This window comes from Leptinotarsa decemlineata, unplaced genomic scaffold (genome assembly GCF_025532065.1).
Source record: "Leptinotarsa decemlineata unplaced genomic scaffold, Ldec_3_MD MMD2_P_RNA_scaffold_5, whole genome shotgun sequence".
Classification (NCBI taxonomy): Eukaryota; Metazoa; Arthropoda; class Insecta; order Coleoptera; family Chrysomelidae; genus Leptinotarsa; species Leptinotarsa decemlineata.
This window is the reverse complement of record NW_027412532.1, coordinates 7,432,453-7,451,290: the sequence shown is the minus strand read 5'-3', so window position 1 is coordinate 7,451,290 and position 18,838 is coordinate 7,432,453. Positions and strand designations below refer to the sequence as shown.

Here is an 18,838-nt window from a genome sequence, read left to right as displayed (position 1 = left end):
AGCCAAAAACTTTCTTTCCCAAAAAATATACAGGGTGTAACTGAATAAGTGTAAAACATTTAAGTTGGTGATTCCTCATCGAAAAAAGATAGGATCTTTCATATAAAGAAATTTCATTGGAGCATCCCTTGTTAAGATACAGCCCATTAAAGGGGGTACATAAAATTTGTATAACAATTTTTTTCACAAGCACTGAAAAAGTTACAATATTGAAATTAACCTGACGTTTTGTACTACCAAAAAGACACTTAGCCAGTAATTTATTTGGTTTACCCCGTGGTTGTAAGGGGTGGAAAGCGCAACCCCTAAAATTAATTTCCAATGTAACTTTTTGTCTTATTATTTGTTTACCATTTAAAAATTCTTTTCCGATAGCATGTTTCATTCTAAACAAAAAATGTCTCTTGGGTTTTTTGCCCAAAATACATCGTCATAAATGCAAACTGGATTTATTGTTATTTTGTAGTTAGTACCTGCATGGAACGATTAAAGGGTAATAAACAAAACTAATTTATTAATAACAAAACACACAACATGTAGAAATCATAGTAAATGTTCAGTATGTCTACCTTCAACCTTCAGACATTACGCATGCGTCTTGACGTCGGCGCATTGAGCCACGTAGTCGTGGCGAAAAGAAAAACCGGGGGGGGGGATCCAAATTTTCCCAACTCCACCAACAAAATTTCCCAACTTTTGAAAAAATGAAAGTCGAGGGATTAGTTACTACTATAATATATTAATTTTCTTACTTAGATATCCAGAGATTGGCTGAATGCTTATGCCCGTTAGGTTATGCACAAACAAAAATAAATGTTGGTACCTAATTATAAAAATAATAATGGGAATTATTCTACTTTGGACCAAGGTCCTTGGTCTTCCACCATATCCACCATGTATAGGAATATTCAATACAAATGAAAGGAAACAACCCTTGAATAATATTGTGCTTATTGTTTTCTACTATTATTTTTTCTATTTTCACGGCCCGAAATTTCCCAACTTTTCCAAGTCGAATAAACAGCGAAAAGTTGGGAATTTTGTAAAATGGTCACTTCAAAATTTGTAGACTGTTCAACTGTTCTTTACTTGAAAGAAATTAAACTCTTTTGAAGCTTTCAAATAACTCAGAGTTTCAAAGTATGGGATCTCCAAGTTATGCATGTTGGGAAATCCCAACCTTATCCTGATAGTTCTTTCCCTTTCCTTATTACCTCTCCCTTTTTTCTCTCCCATTTTTATTTTATTAATTCTTATTTATTTTTTTGCTATTATTTTTTTCTATCTTCACTTCCCAACTTTTTCCCAAGTCGAAAAAGCAGGGGGGGAGGCTCCCCCACCTCCCCATGGCGACGGCCCTGCTGCAGAGTAAACAAGTGAGGATTTTTCCAGCAAAAGATCTTCAAACACAAGACGAGATAGACTATACGGAATCATTCAATCCAGAGCGGTCAGGAGTATTCATTCTGCTATTTTTTTGCTCACGAAGGGTATTCAAAAGAACTCCAAGAATTCGGAGCAATCTTCTTGTTGTCCTAACGAGTATCTAGTGGACTTCAAAGACTCCAGGAAATCAGTTGGTGGGAAAGATGATACATTCTTTCGAAACTGCAACTGTTTGAACAATTGTACAAGTAGGTTAGGTACATATATCCAGAGCGAGAATCAGCTACCAAGCAGAGCACATGAATTTGGCAAGTGGAAACTTGCCGAAACATCGTGATGAAGTCAAAGACGAACGAATGTAGGTACACCCAGGATATATACATAGTGTAACATATAAGTACGTTGAAATATTCAAGTGACGTAATCCTGTGACAATTTTAATAAAAAAGTCTATATAAAATTGTATTCGGAAATTCTTCGTTTCGGAGATACAGGGGGTTGAAATAAGTTATTTGCACAAAATTTGGTACCCGGGGTTTTTTGACGTGGGAAGTCATACGGCTCTGTCGAACTCTAAAAACCTGGTTCGGTCCCTTGCGGAGCAGGTACAAAGTATGTGCTTTGCTGTTTCATCATTTTCCAAACAGAGACGACACACACTGTCTTTCGACAGTCCGAGTCTCTGCATATGATGATTCAAATGACAGTGACCTGTAAGAAGGCCTATTAGACATCGTAGTTCATCCCAACAACCGTTTGGTATCAAGCTTCGAAGGGTGAATAAACGCCTTGGAGTGAGTCAATCCTAGAAGATTCTGCCAGAAGTTCATAAACCTTTTTGACATCCAGGTGTTCAATCTTTGTTTGGCAAAGCCTAATGCGATGCCAATGACAGGTTCTGGTCCGATGAAGCTGCTTGCAGCACCTTCCTTTGCAAGGGAGTCAGCAGCGTCATTGCCTTCCAGGCCAGTATGGCCAGGAATCCAGACCAGAGACAATCTGCTACGTCTTCCTATCGAGAAGAGTCGTTTTTTGTAATTTGCTACCAATTTAGACGTTGCTCGATAGGAGCCAAGAGCTTCCAACGCCGCTTGACTGTCCGAGAATATTTTTATTGACTTGTGTATGAGGTTGGATTCTTCTAATCTCTCCGCACACAAATCAATAGCGTAAATGTCCGCTTGAAATACAGTAGCATAGGTACCTAGACAGATTGATATCTCTGTTCTGGGTTGCCACTGAAAACATCTGCACCAGAACCGGAAGGTGGTTTTGATCCATCTGTGAACCAACAACTACTTGCTCTTAATATTTCTGTCTCCCATAGGATCCAGTCCTCTCTGCTCGGGAACAGTACTTTATGAATCAGTTCGTAGTTGACAGTTGGAGGCATAAAGTCAGAGGTCATTTCCAGAATGCTGTGACTTCCAGTGTCAACCAACAGTTTGTTGCACTCTGCATTAAATTGATTCGTGCAATTGGCAACTGCTACCCAATATTTCGCTGTTGAAAACGAAGAAGCAAACTCACTCAGAGTAGAATCCCGTTCAGCTTATATATTGGTTGGGCTGAAGCCTTTCAAATAAAAGTATTGTACCACATAACGATGAACAATTTTCTCCATTTTCACAAATTTACTTTCGCTATTGATGGCTGCCAGACAAATACTAAACAACCCAGAGTCTTCAAACTTGAAACATATGCTTTATAGATTGTATTCTTTCAAACAACTACCGCCATCTTTAGGACAAGCTGGGTACTTCTTGGACCACCCTCGTATTATCCATTATTTTTTGAATAATTTTATGGTCCACAGTAGCAAATGCTTTCTTTAGGGTAATGCTTGCATATTTACTCAGTTTCAATTCACTGTGTATACTGGAATTTTCATATGTGCATTCTCTAAATAAATCAGTTTTCAACACAAATATTTCAAATACTCCTCTGTCCAATTTTGTAGACGTACTCGTGGCTTACACTTGCTGAAAATTCTAAAAATAGTCTGAGCGCGCATCCAAACATTTAGTGAAACCCAATCAAAAATAGAACTCCACCGAATTATCAGATGATTCTGTTCTGCTGCTCGCAGTTTCCTCAAACTAGTGCTTGTACAATGGAAATAAAACTTTTATCTTGTCCGGTCTGTTCGAAACCCCATTTCGAAGGTGTGGACGCCCTCAGAACCACTCTAGTGACCGTTGCAACCAGCTTAGTGACTTGTCCGGTATGTTGTGAAACTTTACTTGGCCTAGACAAGCTGACTATACATTTGTTTAGCCACATCAGTAACGCTACAGTTACGAAGAGCGCTGTTGAAGATAAGGTGCAGTATGAAATCGATCAAAGTATTGAAGACGTGTCGAAATCCACGGGAAATGAAGAGCAGGAAGTTGCTCCAGCGTCAGAAGCTCTCACATGCGATATTTGTAATTTCTCTTTCACCAACAGAAACCTTCTGGAGATGCACCAAAAGCTGCTCCATAAGACGAGCCCGGATAAGAAAACTGGGACGTACAGTTACCACTGCCATTTGTGCAGCAAAAAATTCAGGATGAGGGGCAGTCTCATGGTCCACTTGAGAGTGGCTCATTATGGTTTTGGTCGCCCCGATACAACAAGTAATTTCAATGCAATCAGCGCCGAATTATCAACAAATCGGGAGGAGGAAGATAAAAAAGAAGTAGACGAGTCGAAGACTTTGCAAAAAAATGTGACTGTTCGACCACCTGATAACAAGCAGTGGGAATGTGACGTGTGTTACAAAATGTTCACCACGAAATACTTTTTGAAAAAACACAAAAGGTTACACACAGGTAGGTAGAAATTGTTTTTATTTTATTTCGTCATTCAAAATATAAAGATTTAAACCAAAAATTGATACCAATATAATTACATTATGTCAGAAAAAAAAGTGGAAATAATAGTAACGTCATCAATATTTTTCATTGTTCTAAAATGGAAGAACAAAAATGTATTGAGGAACGAAATAGAAGAACGTTCAAAGTTAGTAAAAATGATAGTAGAAAAATGTACAGTTATTCACAAGATTGCAGTAATAAAGTAAGTACAACAATCAAAATGAAATTATTGAAAATGAAATTGAAATAATCAGAAAAAATTATTAAATATTCAGGAGGTTTTATGTGTGTATATATTCAGTAAATTTTGAGAGTGTTCCACGTCTTTTGAATTTTTTTTCAGCATTGACATAACTATTTTCATCGTGCACCAATATTGATCATTCAGATGATGCCCTTCATTATAAATTAAAAAAAATGTTCATCATTCTGTCGAAGAATTCTAGACATTATTAAGTATGCATCATAAATCAATGAAATACTTTTCTTCTTAATATTATCGAAATATTTGGAGACCCAATTTTCAATTTTATATTGATCCATATTCATGGATGCTGAAATGATACTACTATATACAGGGTATATCTTTACGAGTAACGCAATCTATATATAGCAAACTGGGAGTAGAGCGATTCTGAAAATTGGTAGAATGGGTGAAGAACTAATGAAGAATTCCGGGTTTCACCGGAAGTGACGTCATCTTTGTTATTTTTAATGGCACACCCTGTATTTCACCTCATTTTTTAATTCTTCCCATGATTTAGATTCTAACTCATGTATCATACCCTATACCCAACATGATCCGTTTTCGAGTTTTTTTAGAAAAAATGACAGATGCAACCTCTCGAACATAGGTACGTCATTTTCATGTAAATTAACATTTTTAAAAATATGCAGCTAGTGAATCGTGATAATTGAAGGTTGAATGGGGCATCACAGGTAGTGGGAGCACCTGTGTTGGCCCACTAGTCTAGTTCTAAACTCCAGACACCACCAGAAGTCGGCAAATGAGATTTTGCCGAAACGTCGTGGAAGTAATCCTTGTGCGGAGCGATACCCGGAAAAACAGCTCATCATATTGGAGCAGGTATTGCAAACGGAAACAAGTGAAAATGAGAAATTATTTTTTTTTCGTTCAAACTTATCGAACTTCATTTCTTCTTCAGGAACAATAAAATATAGAAAATAACATAATTGGAGAATAACAATAACATCTTATTATACAAAATTACTGACTTTTCTATCAATGTCTCAAATTATATTATTCAAATGTGCAAACATGTTTCAGGTGAAATGCCATATTGCTGTTCTTTATGTAACAAATCGTTCACATTTCAACAGTCCTATCACAAGCACATGCTGTACCATTCCTCTGAAAAACCTCATGTCTGTACCGAATGCGGCAGAGCTTTCAAAGAACTTTCCACTCTACAAAACCATGCAAGAATACATTCCGGTGAAAGGCCATTTGTTTGTGAAACTTGTGGTAAGAGAATATTTTCCTTTCTTACGATATATAGGGTGGGCCAAAAATGGAAAACAAGGCCGACTTCTCATATTTGGCGTTTGGAGAAAAAATCGCTTGGACCCGTCACCTTTTTTTCAATTTGATGTCTAAATAAAATATAAACAAAATCTGTCAAAAAACAATGCTGGTTATGAAAAAAATAAACAGTTTTTGCTATCTTACGAATCCCTCAAAGATCTGTACTTTAATAAACGCAAATAATCTGATGAGCTACCTCAGGGTCCTATACGAAAGTTGATTCAGTTGCATATTCAGATGATACTAACGTTCTTGTCACTGCAGAAAATTCAGTAAATCTTTTAGATACCACGGAGACTGTCTGTGGAAAAATAATTACCTGGGCGAAAAGAAATCATTTGTCACCGAACATCAGCAAGACAGATCTTATGAAATTGTCAATGCTGAACACAACCGAGCCATTTAATAATAAATGTTTGATGGAAAGAAGCTGGAAATATAATCTAACTTGACAACTATGATGCTGAGTAGATCAACTATGAGAGTTTTGGGACGGAAGTGGCAGCCATGTTTCAGCGGGAAATTCACATCATATGTATGGCTCGAGAATCGGGTTACCGGCGGCGGTGTTGTCGGTTGTAGAATTGAAGAGGCGTACCGCGTTGTCAGTATGATGAAAAATCAAGCATGAAATTTTACAAGGTGTGCAGCATTAAAGAAAAAAATATGGCTACCATGGAGATATACAGGGTGTGCAGAAAAATTATGGCTGTCATGGGGGTATACAGGGTGTATAGTGTTGAAGAAAAAAACATGGCTGCCAGCGTTAAAGAGAAAAATATGGCTGCCATGGAGGTGTACAGGGTGTGCAGTATTAAGCAGCCATGAAGTATGCAGGTTTTGACCCTATGTAATAAATTTAAGACAAATTATCATGCATTGAGATTTATATCTAACCACCATGGAAGAGAAGTACTGTTGAATCTGTATCTATTGACTGTAACTATTGGCTGTCATCTTAGATATGAAATAATGAATCGGGGCCTGAGTTCCGCTGCAGAGAGGATTTTTATATAGCAAATATACTAATTATTTTTTCAAAATCTACCTGTTTTAACAGAATCATTAATTTATTCAATTAAGGTTTGTAATTACCTACTGTTATATTTAATATTTGCAAAATAGTTTTATGTACTCGTCCAACCGGAAATTATAATTGAAAATAATAGTTGTAAAATTATATTATCATGGATCGTACTTGTGAGTAAACCTCAAAGTACTCCAGAGAATGAAAAAATGGTCCGGCTGTTCTGAAAAATTGATCATAAGAATTTCGCTCAATAGTTGAAAAAAAAATAACTTTTTTCGTATTTCTGTAATTTTTTCGATATCCTCTTCATCGAGTTTTTCCATAAAATGAAAGTGGATAACGTTGAAAAGAAAACTCGATGACCCTTCAAGGGGGCCATCGAGTTCTCCCTATGAAAGTTCTTTCCCTCAAATCAACTGATTCGAGCGATTTTGTTTCTAAACGCCAACTATGGAAAACCGCCCTTGTTTCGTGTTCATTGTTCCACCCTGTATTATTATAATCACACAATCTATTTCAGGCAAAAGTTTTCGGCAAAGGGTGTCTTACCTAGTTCATCGAAGGATTCACACGGGCGTGATGCCCTATAAGTGTACAGCCTGCGACAAAAGTTTCCGATACAAAGTCAGTCAAAAATCCCACAAATGCCCTATGAATCCTCCTGGGTCAGTTATTCGGGTGCCCGAACAGAAATCCAGCAATAATAATTCTCCTCCAAACAGCCCGGCTTACGTTAGGAATGTTGACGTAGCTACTGGAAATGTAGTTGTTGTTCCACAAAAAGTAATAGAAGAAACGTCGGTAGCAGACCAGTCTGAGGTTCAGAAACAGTCAATCGTGCTCAACAACAATGAAATGATTCAGATCAGTTACAACAAGGCTGATCTTCAATCAGCTATCGAAAGTAGAGAGGTGAATCTTCAGAATTGCAATAATATCAACGTACATAATCAGGATATTACCATGTTGGCTCAGGAAAGGTTAGGTAAGAGAGATCAAATATAAATTAGAGATTCACAAAATATGATCAACTGTAAATAATAAGTATCAGTTTCGTTTAATAGATTGAGAGAGAGAGAGAAAACTTCATTATACACAGAAATGGTAATTCATTTCTGACAAAGTATTCACCTCAACATACACTTTCAATATAAACACACTAATGACAGTATAATTACAGAAATACAATAAAAATACAATAAAAGTTACATCCCAAAACATATCAAAATAACAATATTTACAATTTTTTTCATAAAATTCGTATAATGTGTATATTGTGGTTTTTGGAATCGGCAATGATAGTTATTACGTTTTGTATTGTACTTACCCATAGAGCCAATCTCAGTAGTAAATTTTTTATACACAAAGGACATTTAATAAAGTCTGAGAGATGTTTTCACAGTAGCAAATTCCATATGTTGTGGAATTGGCCGCGGTGGTAGTGCGCTCGACTCACGATCGGAAGACCGTGGGTTCGATTCCTGCCTCGACCAGATATTTTTCTCGAGAGAATTCATCTGGTTGAAGCTGGGATGATTCTGCAACCATGTTAGGAATCACACGTTAAAAGGTAAGACCTCGTTAGTCCTTAGCTCGCACAAGTTTCTCAACTTCTGAGAGTTGTTGTTGGGGGCGACAGCTGATTAAAGAGAAAACAGATTTTAAACAGAAACAGAATATATTAACGCAATTTGAAATATGATCATCAAAGGAAATAGTTTCATCAACATATAATCCTAAAAATATTGTTGTAGACTCCAAGCTGATTGTCGAATGACCTAGCATAATTTCATTGAAAACACACCTGAAAGACAATACAACTCTATGTGTTTATGAAAAATAACATATATGCTTCACAACTTTTTAATTCTATGTAAATCGACCTCAATGAAATCACTGAGTTTATTATTGTTCCTTGAATGCTGAACTACTATCGTATCATCAGCAAATATTTTAAATTCTACTTGAATATCAATGAGAGCCAGGACATATCATTAACAACAATAGGCCGAAAACAGAACCCTGAGGAACTTCACAAGTCACTGGTTCACCGACTGGGATTTGGAAGACTCATAGCTTTCTTCTTTTCCATCTTCCAAAGAAAAAAAAGCAGTCAATTCTACCTCTTCATATGTTATATTGAGTAGCAATCCTGTGAATGATACCCGGTTCAATTCCATAATGAATGTTTTGGAGTACAAACTGGATAGGAAGAAGTGTTTTTTGTATAATTCGATGTTCATATAAAAGTATATAGTTGTTTCGAAAGTACTTTTTGTTTCGTGTAATTCAATGTTCAAATGAAGGTAGTTATTTCAAGAGGGCTTTTCCTTTGAGTTTGTGTCTGACAGTTAATTCTTTGCATGATCTACAGATCTTTGTAGCTAGTTTATTTAGACATTAATTGCTTAATTATTTTCTTTTGATTAGGACCAAGTACTGGCCTAACATACTTTTTTTGTTGTTTACTTCCCTTTTTCAATTATGTAGAATGAAAGAAAATACCAACTACATTCATCTGTTATATTTACCAATAACCTCTAGTGCCATTGTCCGTCATATACAAAGAATACTAATTATATTATACTGGTGATAACTCAAAGATGAAACATTATTTCTCATTTTCAGATGACTTCCAGAAGTTAATATACACAGATCCAAACAGGGATTTATTTTCAGTTACTTTATCTACTTTACTGCCGGATGTAGAATCTCTTTATCTGAATAATTCTCCGACTGGAACTTTGATTCACAATGAACAAGAAGATAACCAAGAAGTTGAAACTGCTGGTGAAAAATATCTCGAAGAATTTTTGTATATGTAATAAAGCTGATTGAACTCAAATAATTATTATTTAGTCTCATTCATCAAATCAAACAAGGGTTGAAGTATATTCAAAGAACTCTATAAAGATATTTTTGACATAAAGAGAGGCGGAGAATGAAAATTCAATCATGAAATGAAAATTTTACAAAATGAAGAGAACAAGGACCATTATAGCATTTCATCATCATTATTTTGTCCACCTCATGAGTGGTTTGACCATATAATTAGCGGTTAATTAATTTCATACAGAATTTCTACATCATTTTCAAAAACCATAATTTGACACTTTTATTCAATACAATATTTTATGTTCGTATTTAGATCTCCTCAACCGTTGCTTCGTCGCCTTTGATACTGTTTAACGCAGTAGTAGACGAAACGTCGGTCATAAAAACCTGCAGACTACTGACAAAAACCATAAAAATAGCTTTGACACAAACTATACATTTTTAACCAACTGAATAGTATTTGTATAGTAATTTTTCTCAACAAATGTTTGGCGTGATTCTTTAAATTAACTTCTTTTTATTTATTAACCGCTTTCGGGCTATGTAATACGAATGAAGGTCTCGAGAAGGAACTAGGCATCATCAGAAAAAATCTTCAACGAAATGGTTAGTCCAAAGGGATAGTGGAACAAACTTTGGCTAGAAGACAGCAAAAGCTCCATATGGAAGACCAATGTAAATCCGCATTGCCGAGAATAAAAAAATACACAGCGAGGAGAAACCAGCAAATCGGGAATAGCAGAGCATGTTTGGAATCATCAACATAACATCAATAAGAGGTCCCATAATGAGATCATCCACAAGGAGGAACACTTGTTTGAGAGGAAGTTCAAAGAAGCTGTTGAAGCAGCGTAGAGATACGCAACATATGGAAACCTGTTATCAACTAGATAACGGTCAACTCCCGCTGAACCGTTGAAGAGGGGATGGGAGAAAGCGCTTGAATGACCTTTAAATAGTCATCTCTCAGCGGAATAGTCCAGACATTAGTTAAGGAAGCTATAGATTATGCTGTAGAGTGTAGACGACCCCTTCCGATATAGAAAGCCCCGAAACTCTGTCGAATGAGGCCCTCATATCCTCCATTAATGGATGAATAATCTTTTCATAAACTCACCCCAGCTAGGTACCGATACACCACGAAGGGCGGTACTGATGTCGATTATACAGATTATAAAAAAGATCATTCATAATATGAAAAGCACTTTATTGGAATGTTTTAAAAATTACAATTATAAATTAATTATCAAAGATCTCAGACTATATTGTGAGGATAAAAACATTTTTGATAATGAAGTTAAGAATGATTCACAAATTTATTCCTCAAAAGTGAAGAAGCAAACAATTTTAAAAATTCTGCACAGGGGTACCTTCATGTGTTTAAACTAGCCGATACTTGATGATTCAAGAAACACTTCATCATGAGATTTTCATTGGACACTTTACGAATCCGCAACACCTGTTTTGCTATATAAAACCGTTTATGAACACGCCTGAGGAAGTTATTGTACAGCGAAACGTTTGTTGCGGTTTTGTAAACTGCCCAGTGCAAATCTCACAATAAAATGTTATTGTAAGATAACGTTTTATTGTAAGATTTTCACTCGACAGTTTACAAAACACTATAAAACACGTGTTGCCGTTCAGTAAAGTGTCCAGTGAAAATATCACGATGACGTTTTATTGTGAAAAAACGTTTCATTGTGAAATAACATATTGTGAGACTTACTGGAGAGTTTACAAAACAGTGTTTCACTAAAAAAACACGTGTTGCGGTTTTGTAAACTGTCAAGTGAAAATCTCACAATAAAACTTGATCGCAATGAAATTTTACTTTGAGATTTCCACTGGATAGTTGAGAAACCACAACACGTGTTTTATAATGGAACACTGTTTTGGAAACTGTCTAGAAAAGAATCCACAATAGAATATCATTTTGAAATTTTCACTGGACTGTTTACAAAACCGCAACACGTGTTTTACTATAAAATAATTCCTTCGGCCATACTTAGGAGTACGAACACGTGTGAGTAAGCTATTGAAACACGTGTCTCGGTTTTGTAAACCGACCAGTGACAGTTTGCGAAATCGCAACACGTGTTTCGCTATACAATAGCTTCTTCAGGCGTTTATGAACACGCCTAAGAAAGCTCAGGCGTTTATGAACACGCCTGACGAAGCTATTGTATAGCGAAACACGTGTTGCGGTTTCATCAACTGTTCACAATGAAGTGTCACTTGAATACATTGGTACCTTTATTTATACAACAATTTCACTTATTTTAATAAGAATGAGCATTTTTTAAATGAAATAACTTAATTATCTTTCTTCTGGTTCCTGCATAATCCAAATGATTATAAAGTTTTAATATGAATACACATTTTAAAATTTGGTCTATAGTACCACACACGGCCTAGAGGCAGGTTTCTTATTTTTACTTTTACTGTATATTCTAATAACTTCCTCGAACACTTCATTCAGTCCTTCCATTTTCAGCGCAGAACATTCCATGTAACCTTGGGCCTTCACTTTCCTCTTCAGTTTTTTCCCTTCTTCTGTCGTATAACACGCTAAACTTGGATCGTCTCGTAAATCGATTTTAGTAGCTAAAAAAAAAGATATTTGATGACGAATGTGTCAATACGTCTCAAGAAACTAGATGATCGTGGCTCAAATGAAAATGTTTTATTGTTTTCTGGTTCGATAGAGAACTCAATTCACGTATATTCATGAATATGGATGCATATTCCTGCTGAGTTTTCATTAATTTCCATTGAAATTGCTGCCTCCCAATGGGATACCTCATAATATTAAATCAAATTAATTTCTTCAGTAAAATGGTCTTAACAAAAAATACGTTAACATATCACAAATCCTGTATTTGAAAGGTTACTTTGACGTATACACATAAAATTCAAAATATCTGCTAACTCAAAAATATGTTACGTAAGATTTCACTATTATCTCATCTAATTAAATGCATTAAAGATAAAATTATTAGTAAGTAATCCTTAGAGAAAGTACAGTTATGACATAAACTATATGATATTCAATAATTATCCTATTATGTGTTCTTGTGTTTTTTCAATTGATGTAGATGTGAAAAATATCACCTATATAAAGTCTCAAGTATCAGGAATACGCCAGTTATCACCGAATGACGATTGTGAATTCAAACAATTTTTTTTCTATATTTTTTTTTCTTTCAAATCTGCTAACACCTTGTTTGTTGGGAAAGAGATCAAAAATTTTCGTAGATAAAATTTAGATCATTGCCAACGTTTTCTAATTTTATTAAATCCATCATCAGGCCTCTACAATAAAATAATCTCAAAAGGAAACAATTTACATACCAACACATATTGTGGAAAGAATACAACAATAAAAATGAAATAAGTAAAAAATATGTTGAACGGTTTCATTAAAAAATGCACTGAAAACTAAAAAATAATTCAGAAGGGTATAGGTAGCAGTCAGCACACCACTCTCCTCATCAATCTAAGGTATTGATCAAATAAATAAATAATAAAATCGTTGGGTGTTTGTATGGATTATATTTGGATTTGCATCTTTTTCGAAGTGTACTACTATTCTATTAGTCAAGTCCTGTCATTTGATACCCATATTGAAGCAGTTATGAAATAATAAGTAATCCGCCATTTTGTACCCGCAGCCATCTTGAATTTGCATATTTTTCAAAGTGTACCAGTATTCTACTAGTCAAGTTCAGCCATCTTGGATTAAGAATGATACAGAATTTATTAAATTTTATTGTCATCAAAAGTAAATGCTCCCAAATTTCCCCAAAACAAATGAATAAACAAACAAACGGCTAAATAAAGCCGTTTAAAAATCCATAATGAAGTTACAAAAATTATGTCACATTGCAATATGTATAGGCATGTATATTGTTTCCTCGTAAAATTATTTTATTGTAGCGCCCCGATGATGGATTTAATAAAGTCCGAAACGTTGGCAATAAACTACAATTTCGTGTATTTTACTATAATAATAATAATAATAATATTTTTCACGATACATAGTGTATATATGGTAAGTCAATCAATCAGAATTAATACTAGGTATAAATTTAAAAATGTTAATATTTATACAAGACGTCACTAAAAAGAAAAAAAAGAAATAAATTTATACATACATATAAACACATACACAATTGAAATATATAAAAACGTATACAGATCTAGTTCATATTTTATTTTTCAGAAATTATCGTCTAAAAATTCTTGGAAACTATAGTAGCATTTCTCTAATAGCAAGTCTTTAACTTTCTTTTGAAATATGATGTTACTTCCAGTCCGTTTGAGTGATTCTGGTAGTTTATTGTAATATATGATTGCATTATAATCCGGAGACCTCTCATAGAATGTCGTTCTATGTTTAGGAATTTTCAATAAGTTGCCGTGTCTGGTGTTATATTCATGTTTCTCAGAATTACACGAATAATTATCTATATTCTGTTTGGCAAAGATAATACATCGAAAAATGTACACAGCAGGCACCGTAAGAATTTTATTTTCTTTAAAGATAGATCGACAACTGTCTTGATAATTCAAGTTAAAAATCAGTCTTACTAAACGCTTTTGGGAAACAAACACTCTCAAGAAGTCTCTTGCTCGACCCCATTCATTTATTTTATTTACAGTCATGTTGGATAATTCAGTTAGTTTGGATAATTTTAGTGCATGCAAATCAAATTTTTCTTAATTTTTTTTTTATCTTTTTATAATTAAATTGAATCTATACATACCTACTAAGAGTATTGGAACGTTCGGCCCAAAATGTCTTACTTCCGGAACCCATTTTAGGGCAACGTTATCGTATGATGCCAAGTTTTTATCGACGGAGAAACAAACAAGGAAACAGTTTGTCTGGAAAAAAAAATAATTGATGGATTTCTACAAAATTCAAAACAGTATTTCTCACAAAAAGTCGCCCAAACTAGCCTCTACAATTAGGCACAAGGTTTATTACAGATTTTTTTTTAAATTGTTGTTCTGATTCTCACTCGCAGTGTTCTAATTCATTGATTTATAAAATTGAAAGAAATCATAATACTTTTCATCTCACAAATATCAATGAAGTCTCCAATCTAAAATTCGAAAAATTCTATAATAGTTATGAATCAGATAATAAAGAAAAACATTCTGGTTTGTTTTCAACGCTATTTGTATTTATTTTTATAAAGTTTAGTGTGACTGCTGGTGACCCCAGGCCCCACAAGAAGTGACCTTAGTACCGCCCTTGCATTAAACACCACCAGTAATAAAATTTATAAAAAGATTGATAACATATTGTAAAACAATATGACATTCCATAAATTTTCAATTAGAATAAAATCAACACGTTCTTTATGCGTTGTTTGTTTCATTATTCAAGTAAAAATCGTGTGCTATTAAACAATTTCTTCATTGTCATTCTTGGGGTATATAATACCTTTTATTATAGATATCAATATTTTGTCCGGTGTTGAGTATTCTGTGTGAGAGAGAACTTGTGCTTTTTTCCTGCATTCTTCATTTTTTTCACATTTTCGCCAGGATCTCAAAGAATTACTGTAAAAGTCAATATCTTTCATATTTTGTTTCAAATTCTCAATGAGACAACTACATTAAAAATCAATTAATAATTCATCAAAAAATCATCAGAATTCCATATATTCTTAAAATTCACAACCAGTTAACATAATAGGAGATATTTGTTTGGAACAAAACTCCTTTTTGTATGCGCTCTCTTTGGTGTTAACAATGGATAATTTAAGCTTTCACTTCTTGCACGAAAGTTTTGTATAAATTCCAATTGTCGAGATGAAACTTTCAAGATGGCGACTAGGCCATCTCCTTACAAATGCTTCACAACCCTAGAATATATTGTCCATATCTTCGAATACTACAAAATGGCGGAACTTTTAATAATTGCCTGAATACATTGACATTCAACTACATAATATGAGATAATAAGCTTGAGGTCTGTTCAGAAGATGCTCGAAATGGTTGCCTGGAACTTCTTGACATATGAACAGCCCATCTGCTATTTCACGCCGAACATTTTCAAACACAGTAACGTCAATATCTCTACAAATATTTATTATTCTCTTCCGTATATTCAATATTGAAGCAGGTTCAGTTTCGTACACCTTTTGCGAGCAATACTTTCTTGTCTGGAGTAATGTGGTGGAGCTCCATCTTGTTGGGATACAATATCCATATCGAATTCATTAGGATTCGCTTCGACAATTTCAGTGATGAGAGGGTCAACAGTAGTTTCCAGCATATTCAAATACAGTTTCCCTGTTAAATTTTGATCAATAAATAGAGGTCCTACAATATGGTTTCCCAATATTCCTGCCCAAACGTTAATTTTTTCTGGATATTGGGTATGTGTTTCCCGGAAAACGTGAGGGTTGGTGTCACTCCAATAACGGCAATTTTGTCTTTGAACATTGCCGTTAAAAAAATGTACATTCGTACATACTACATACATACTAAAACAAATATTGTGGAGGTAGGTAGAATGCCTTGCAATGGTTTCCGTCAAGATTTCGCAGAATTCTGTTCTTTGATCAGGGTCATCTTCAGTTAATTGGTGTACCATTTTAATTTTGTATAGATGATACCTATTTCTCTTCAAAAGTCTCCACACAGTAGAAGGAGACACCTCATAAACATTCGCGACGGAATAAGTAGACTGTTCAGGATTTACTACCATCCCACCAATTATTGCGGATGACCTGGGGGCTTTTTGTTATGTATACTACCAGTAGTAGTATACATAACATAACATAATTTGGATACAAGTTCCCTCAAATATTTTCTACAGATAGGACGATTCGGAAAACATTCATTGAAAATACTTTCGATCTCGTGAAAGTAACGCGTCGCACCGTAAATAAAAATCGCTTCAATTTTTTCTTCCAATGGACGAGACTTTACCATTTTAGAGATTGTTGACGTGGTACTTTTCTACTAGTAAAACCGAAAACTAAATGAGAATATTCTGACTGAACAATGATGTTCACTGTCGTACTGATATTTTTTGCTTTTTTTATAAACAAAAAAATAAATTAACAAACCTTATCGGGTTGTTGGAATTGCCATATGGCAGATAAAAAGGAATATTTCTAGAAATATAGATATTGATGTGTTTGTCTTCATAAAATTATTAAATGTCCCGCCATTTTGTAGTAAGTGAAGATATTGACTTCATATTCTAGGGTTGTGAAGTTTTCGTCAGGAGCTTCAAAATAATGTATCACAAGACCCCCTTTCCCATTTAATTCTTTTTCCCAGATATCGCCCAGTCGCCATCTTGAAAGTTTCATCTGTCAATTTCACTTCACTTCAAAGAAATGCACTGTATATGAGGTATTCCAGAATGGAATTACAATTTAATTTCTTCTCTTAAAAATGTCAAATAATGTAGGTTATAGTTTCTACCTATGTTATGAAATAGAACTTTGTTTTTGTAGTCGCATTTTATTATTGTTACTCTCTATAAAAAAAATTCGAATGGTTTTAGAGAAAAAGAAAAATCGGGTATTTCAGTTGAATGGTATGGGTATTTCGTCGTATGTCATTGGCAACATTGGTTTAATAATATGCAATCAAAAAGTAATATATAACATGGCATATTAATAGACTCGATACGATCTTAGCAGCTACCTCCCAAACGGCTCCATTTTCAGAATAAGAAAGTGATGTTTCACCAAAACAATATACAGTATCATAAATCGATAAAAACGATGGCAAAATTGTATAGATCGGGCTTTGAATTGCTCCCGCATCCACCATATTCTCCACATCTGACTCATAGCAACCTTTTCTGTTCTCAGACCTCAAGAGAATGCTGGCTGGAAAAAAAGCACCCATCGTTGAAACTGGGGCCTATTGTGAGACAAAAGACGAATCGTACTATAAAAATGGTATAGAAAAAAAGTGTTTCTATGTTAGCCTACCAACTTTTCAGGCCAACTGTTTGCATTCGTGTTGTGTTGCAACTGGACTAGAAAGGGAAGCTCTACAATAGTAATGTTCAAAATTGCTGTAAAAGTTGACATCAAATATTTAAAAAAAATGGTTTCGAATTTAACCGCGTTAATGACTCACGTATTAGTAATCTGTGACGTAGACTTCGTATCAATGCAAGGAACGTCTGATTTTTGTTAATGATAAATATAGATAATCGCAATATAGCTGACGTTGATATCAAAAATAAATCACGGTTCGTGGTTTTGTATTAACTTTTCTCTATTACATGAGTTACTTACGTATATACGATGTCAATTCCAATTGCATAAAAACTAAATAGTTACCGAACGTCGGCAGTTTCTTCGTATGTCATGGGCGGCGTGGTATAATTTACGAGAACTAATCATTATTTTTATGTGGGAGGTTTTATATGTTATTAACTAGAAATTCATCAGACCCGGTACATATTAGTCTTTTTTAACTGTTCGGATTGACTTCATATGTATAGACTATACTTGCTTACATGATGTTTACTTACATGCGGGTAGGAAAGAGGCCTCAGCCTTTCATAATCTTCTTGTCCAGCTGTGTCCCATAATGTCATATCATATTCGACGTCGTCTACTGTTATTTTCTGGCCATAGTGCTCGAATCTATAAAGGAGATTGTTAATGTTATCAAAATAGGTAGGAATCATATGAGAAAAACATAACCTTCATTATCTTCTGTTAATTCATCATGTATCATGCTGGATTCGCAAAATTTATAAGGTGGACACAGAAAAATGTACTTCATGTTTGCTAATTATAAATGCAGGGTCCATAAAAGTATCGTATTCAACAGAAAATGACTATACAGTGTGGCCCATAAAGTATGCAACAAATGGAACTGTTTTTATTCGTTGCAAAGTCAAAATTTGAATACCTACAAATGTTACTGTATATTCAGTAACTAAATTAAATGCTCTCAGATCGAAGAACACTTCAAACTCGTTCAGGAATACGAAGAAAAGTTGCTATCATACTTTCGTATAATATATATCCTCAAAATTTGTTTCAAATTGAAATTTTTTAACGGCCAACTTTATGTTTTTTGCATCGATATTTCTACAGATTTTTATAAACTAGCAATGTTTTTTAACAAGGTACATAGGTACTTCACTAATAATAATGATTTGGATATGAACATAGAACATAT

General features: G+C 34.4%; 2 protein-coding genes across 3 annotated transcripts in view; one reads left to right on the top strand and one right to left on the bottom strand.

Annotated features, from left to right (window-relative positions):
- Positions 1 to 3,387: 3,387 nt before the first annotated feature.
- On the top strand, positions 3,388 to 9,669 carry LOC111517188 (uncharacterized). Its single transcript, XM_074169425.1, has 4 exons — positions 3,388 to 4,199; positions 5,533 to 5,730; positions 7,341 to 7,805; positions 9,449 to 9,669. Exons 1-4 carry the CDS (start codon positions 3,452 to 3,454, stop codon positions 9,643 to 9,645), a joined length of 1,608 nt encoding a protein of 535 aa, XP_074025526.1. The 5' UTR covers positions 3,388 to 3,451; the 3' UTR covers positions 9,646 to 9,669.
- A 1,176-nt stretch (positions 9,670 to 10,845) lies between these two features.
- The window catches only part of LOC111517187 (ras-like GTP-binding protein RhoL), a 17,719-nt gene continuing 9,726 nt past the window's right edge, over positions 10,846 to 18,838 (bottom strand). For both annotated transcript variants that reach the window (XM_074169429.1, XM_074169430.1), the window contains exons 3-5: positions 18,180 to 18,294; positions 14,425 to 14,545; positions 10,846 to 12,262 (exon numbers count right to left, since the gene is read on the bottom strand). In XM_074169429.1, the coding sequence (XP_074025530.1) occupies positions 12,051 to 12,262; positions 14,425 to 14,545; positions 18,180 to 18,294 (448 nt within the window). In that variant the 3' untranslated portion in view covers positions 10,846 to 12,050. The remainder of the gene's footprint in view (positions 12,263 to 14,424; positions 14,546 to 18,179; positions 18,295 to 18,838) is intronic.